This window comes from Tachypleus tridentatus, chromosome 5 (assembly GCF_004210375.1).
Source record: "Tachypleus tridentatus isolate NWPU-2018 chromosome 5, ASM421037v1, whole genome shotgun sequence".
Taxonomy (NCBI): Eukaryota; Metazoa; Arthropoda; class Merostomata; order Xiphosura; family Limulidae; genus Tachypleus; species Tachypleus tridentatus.
Window position 1 is genome coordinate 56,800,054 of NC_134829.1, and position 5,913 is coordinate 56,805,966.

At 34.5% G+C, this 5,913-nt stretch overlaps 1 protein-coding gene across 1 annotated transcript; it reads right to left on the reverse strand.

Moving 5' to 3' along the window:
- Positions 1-836: 836 nt before the first annotated feature.
- LOC143250372 (THAP domain-containing protein 1-like) lies at positions 837-1,905 on the reverse strand. Its single transcript, XM_076500816.1, has 2 exons — positions 1,589-1,905; positions 837-1,138 (listed from the first exon to the last, which is right to left on the reverse strand). Exons 1-2 carry the CDS (start codon positions 1,764-1,766, stop codon positions 837-839), a joined length of 480 nt encoding a protein of 159 aa, XP_076356931.1. The 5' UTR covers positions 1,767-1,905.
- Between the last annotated feature and the right edge of the window lie 4,008 nt (positions 1,906-5,913).

Below are 5,913 nucleotides of genomic sequence, written 5' to 3' on the forward strand. Positions count from 1 at the left end.
ACATAGACCGTTAAAGCTGGTCAATAGCCATGTTAGGTTTCTGTAAAAATAATTTAATATTTAGCTGTTCTGTTATTTTTTTATATTATTTTATTATTTGAGTGACACATGTATCCCAACCTGATACCCAGTTGTCTTTAAAAGCTTATATATACACAACTTAATATTTTATTTGTTATTTTACACACCACTCTCAGCGGCTAAATGAACCACCACTAAAGCCATGGGTTGCTAGCTGCAAGAATGGAGGGATAATATCTTCCCACTGCACCTGCAAGGCTGGACTAGGTGAAGTCTGCTCCCACGTAGCAGCAACTTTGTTCTACATGGAAGCCGTCGTAAAGAGACATCACAGCACAGCTTGCACATCAATGCCTTGTGAGTGGATTGTTCCACCCAGAGGAAAGGGACACTTAAAGAGGTTACAGACATGGACTTCACAAGTGTCACAACAACAACAAAAAACTGACCGAGCAGTCTACAACAGAATGCCAAGCAACAGCACCAGCATGCCCCCAATGACTGAGGAAGAAGTAAAGGCATGCTACCTTGCAATTCAGAACACTGGAGTGAAGTCTGGCTTCCTCTCATTGACTAAGGACAATTGTTGAAATTTAGAGACTGAATGTGTATCTCGGAAATATCTGTAAATTTGGTTGAAGATGATCATCATATGACGGCAGATCTGTACAGTATTTGACCTTCTCGTCGTCATTTGCAAAAGTAGCATCTTCGAAACAGTTCGCTTTTGCTATACTTTTATAGTGGAGGACTTCATTCCGCAACTGTTGGCATTCAGATTCAAGTCTAACTAAGTCTGTGAATGATATTTCGGTCTATATACATGTCTCAGTTGTATATTGTGATGTACACAAGTCAAAATTATCACATGTAGCTTCAAGTTCATCAGCAGAATCAGTACAGCTGCTATCAGTGCCAGCAGATTCTATGAAAGCAAGGTCAAGCAGCCCAACAGCAGCTTCATGTCTCTTTTGTTGTTCTTTTCTCCTTTTGGTCACTTCTTTCCTGTTTTCATATTTACACAATTCAGCAGCTTTCCTTCTCTTCAGGGGAGAACGTGTAAAATGAAATATGGAAGGTACATAGTCAGGTGACAGGGGATCATCACTCTTCGTCCCTGAAACAGAGTACAATAATTTAGTTAAGATATAGATCTACAGGCATCATCAGATAATATTTATATATATAACAAATACACTGTACACTTTTAACTGAATATATATATATAACTGAATATGCTGAACATTGTTTAACAACTGAATGTACAGCCAACAAAGTAATTATTTGCACACTTTTTAATCTTGTACCAGTTGTGGTTTTCTGATGAATCACTTAAATTGGTCCTTTAAGAGATATTAACATTTTGTCTTAATGTACAAATGGCTATATAACCTATTCATCATGAATGATATTGTTCCTTCAGTAAATTTACTATTCAGTTATTTAAAAGTAAAAGAAAAGTGTGCAAAACATTTCTTTGACTGGTGCTGCAGTGTGTTCTGCTACACATATATCATGCATGTAAGTTTCAATTTATTCAGCCTGGCTATAGATGAATTATACATACCTGACACAAAATGTTTACTACAAAGTCTGGTGTGCTCTGTGGGTGTCCAGTTTTTCCTATTGACAGCTGCAATCCATCGTCTTCTTCGGTCGGGATCTTTAGGAAATCTGTAGTATGACACATTTTCCACCTGTCCATGTCGATTTGAACAGTTAAATGCACAACACGAGTGTACCATCGCGCACTTTTGACTATGAATCACCCTTGTGTTGGAATATAAACACGTCGAGCGTGCCACCCATCATGGCGGTCAGCAGTAATTAGGTCAAGAGTGACGTCACACGCAAAACCTCTATAGTGTGTTGTAGTATTTAAGTATTTGGTATGGCATTCAGTAAACCACAAGTATTTGTATCCAAAACCAAAACAAGATTATCGATATAAATACGGAAAGGTCAAGGAAGCTAACACGTCTTTCAACCAAAACTAATAGTTATAGGTTCTTTTTACACTATCATATCCTGTGAAATTATGAGTATTTCTGGTGAACAAAACTTACATATTTCAACATTATTCGTTGTTAAAATAGAGATAGGCTTCATAACATTTAAATCAGAGATGCCCTTCACAACACTAAAACAGATACCCTTTACAACATTAACAACAGATATATCCTGGTTTATATAACAATAATAACACTTATATCCAGGCCGTACTAAAATAAAAACAAATATTTTGTTTCCCTGTACAACAATAAAAATATAAATATTTTAAACAGCTTAACAACAAACAATAAGGTACAATATATATATTCAGATCATTATATCAGTAAAAACAAATATATTCTAGACTGGAGAAGAATAAAAATATAGATATTATAGTCATCTACTCTGTATATTCAGCGAGTAATAAACTGCTCGCATGGGTATATATGTGTACGTATGTATAAGCAGCGACAATATTGAAACATCTATCAATGAAAAACAATAACCTTTCTTTCTGGGTTAGTTTTTATATTCATCGAACTTCCAGTTCACAGTAAAACAATAAGTTTAATTGACACAATGGACCTGGCATGACCAAGCGTGTTAAGGCGTGCGACTCGTAATCTGAGGGTCGCGGGTTCGCATCCCCGTCGCGCCAAACATGCTTGCCCTTTCAGCCGTGGGGCGTTATAATGTGAGGGTCAATCCCACTATTCGTTGGTAAAAGAGTAGTCTAAGAGTTGGCGGTGGGTGGTGATGACTAGCTGCCTTCCCTCTAATCTTACACTGCTAAATTAGGGATGGCTAGCACAAGTAGCCCTCAAGAAGCTTTGTGTGAAATTCAAAACAAACAAAATTGACCCAACACGTGACAAAAACTTCAGTCATTACTTTCTGTTGTCCACTTTTGCCAGCTATTTTGCTATATTTTTGTGTCCACAGAAACTGTGGACGATTTTTTTTAATTTTTTGCTGTTTGTCGTTCTTGGTAAACAAGTATATTTCTATCCTGTTATTGTATTGACTTTCACCCAGTGATCATAATTTTAGCCTCGGCAAATCGACCCATAGAGTGGGTCTGATTTTTTTGTTCTTTAGGACAAACTTTTAGCTCATGGCTCCGTCATCTCTGGGGTCCGGCATGGGCAGGTGAATTAATACGCTCGACTCGTAATATAAGGGTCGCGGGTTCGAATACCCGTCGCACAAAATATGCTTTGCCCTTTTTCAGCTGTGGGGGCGTTATAATGTAACGGTCAATTCCAATATTCGTTAGTAAAATAGTAGCCCAAGAGTTGGCGGTGGGTGGTGATGACTAAGTGCCTTCCCTCTAGTCTCACACTACTAAATTAGGGACGGCTAGCGCCGATAGCCCTTGAGTAGCTTTGCGTGAAATTCAGAAGAAACAAAACCATCATCGCTTTACCGATTTGAAATATAATTAGTTTTGAACTCAGGAGGTCAAATCGTTTAGAATGACATATCTAACCACGTCCAAGATTTCATTGGTTACTTTTCTCTAATCCTGCCTAAAATAATTGTAACTTAAGTGTGATCCTAATGAGTGGTAAAACTTAAACATACTCTCGTCCCCATGTCTTGTATAAATAAAAACAAAGTTAGAAAACAATTTCATAAATTGCTTTAATTCTGCACACAAAAAATTTCAAGTTCCACAATAACTGGAGATTCTCTCTTGTTTTTAATTTCAATATATTTACCTCGGATGTACAGACTAAGCGAAAGGACATAAAATATGTTACTATGTACATACACTTGTTCATTCAAAAGTTAAGTGTGTGTTTACTATAATAATAATATACATATATTTCATTAATGCTGTGGTATACAAATCTAAATGTGTGTATTGATATTTAAGTTTAAGTATTTGTTTTCATATTCACCTTTCTAAAATGTGGTATTGAAACCTAATATCTTATACTAATATCTAAATTTACGTATTTGTTGTGATGGTCATCTTTCTAAAATGTGGTATTCAAACCTAATATCGTATACTATATATTTAAATTTACGTATCTGCTGTGATATTCACCTTTCTCTGATGTGGTATTCACACGTAATATTGTGTTATGGTATTTAAATGTACGTATTTGTTGTGATATTCACCTTTCTAAAATGTGGTATTCCCACGTAATATTGTGTTATGGTATTTAAATATACGCATTTGTTTTGATATTCACCTTTCTCAGATGTGGTATTCACACGTAATATTGTGTTATGGTATTTAAATATTGGTATCTCTTGTGACTTATTAAAGCTTAAATGTGTTTTGATGCTATTCAAACTTTGAGGGGTTTGTGTTAATTAAACCTAATTGTGTGTTTTTTATTAATCAACTTTAATTCGTGTGGTGATACATTTTTGTTTTATTTAAATAAATTTTCGACTTTTCGCTAAAATCAAAGAAAAAAGAATCACAGAGTAGATTTAATTATAAATATTTTATCTTTATATTCTCTCTTTAATAATAATAAGTAAAACGTTGTTTTACAATAACTTTCTACAAATGAAATTATTAATTAGAACAGTATTGTAATCCAGGACCACATTCTTAGGATGAAGGTTATGTTTTATAAAAAAAAAAAAAAAACGTAAGTGAAGAAACTCGTCGTGACAAATGAGACCAAGAATCGTCAAAGATTCGTTGTACAACTTTTATAAGCATTCGCTGCACGTCAGCTGTGTTCGAGATGTGATGTGAAACCGAAAGATGGCGAACATCTTAATTGGATCTTAAGTTTCATTGTAAGTTCTTGATTGCTAATGTAATAATAGTCTGTATCCGAAAGTGGTTTAAACGAAGGCCGTACAATGAGACTTGTCAACTTGGCAGTAATTTCTTATTTCGCAAATTAAAGCTTCATATGATAATATACAGCAACAAATGTTGATGTCACTTTCCTTACAAATCTGTGTGTGTTTCGTAAGGTAAGTTAGCTTTCACTGAACACCAACATCTTGGTGATATGAATCAGCAAATTAAACTTTGCTGAATCTCTCATCCGACTTCTACATCACAGGTTTCTAAGAAACGAACACCGTGAATACATAAAAATTATCTTGATTACGGGATCTGACTCTAAACTAAAGAAAACCAAAAAGAAGTTACATCTCTCTCAATTCACATATCACTTGGCACAGAAGTTCAGTAACTTACAAACTTCCTACATTCATTTCCTGTCTAATCAACACTCTTAGATACAACTGAATGGAAACTTGAACATATAATAAAACAATAAAGTTACATTTAATTTGTTTCTAAAATTCTTAAGGTCCACAAAGGTCACAGATACACCGTTTATAAATTGCTTTCGTAAGTAACATTATACATACATCATTCCTAAACTTTACACAAACATATTAAGTCACACTATAACTACACTTACATCATTCCTTAACTCCACACGAACATCTTAAGTCACACTATAGCTATATTTACATCATTCTGAATTTTACACAAACATCTTAAGTCACACTATAGCTACACTTACATCATTCCTTAACTTTACACAAATATCTTAAGTCACGCTATAGCTATACTTAGATCATTCCTTAACTTTACACAAACATCTTAAGTCACACTATAGCTACACTTACATCATTCCTTAACTTTACACAAACATCTTAAGTCACACTATAGCTATACTTAGATCATTCCTTAACTTTACACAAACATCTTAAGTCACTCTATAGCTATATTTACATCATTTTGAATTTTACACAAACATCTTAAGTCACACTATAGCTATACTTACATCATTCTGAATTTTACACAAACATCTTAAGTGACACTATAGCTACACTTACATCATTCCTTAACTTTACACAAACATCTTAAGTGACGCTATAGCTACACTTACATCATTCCTTAACTTTACA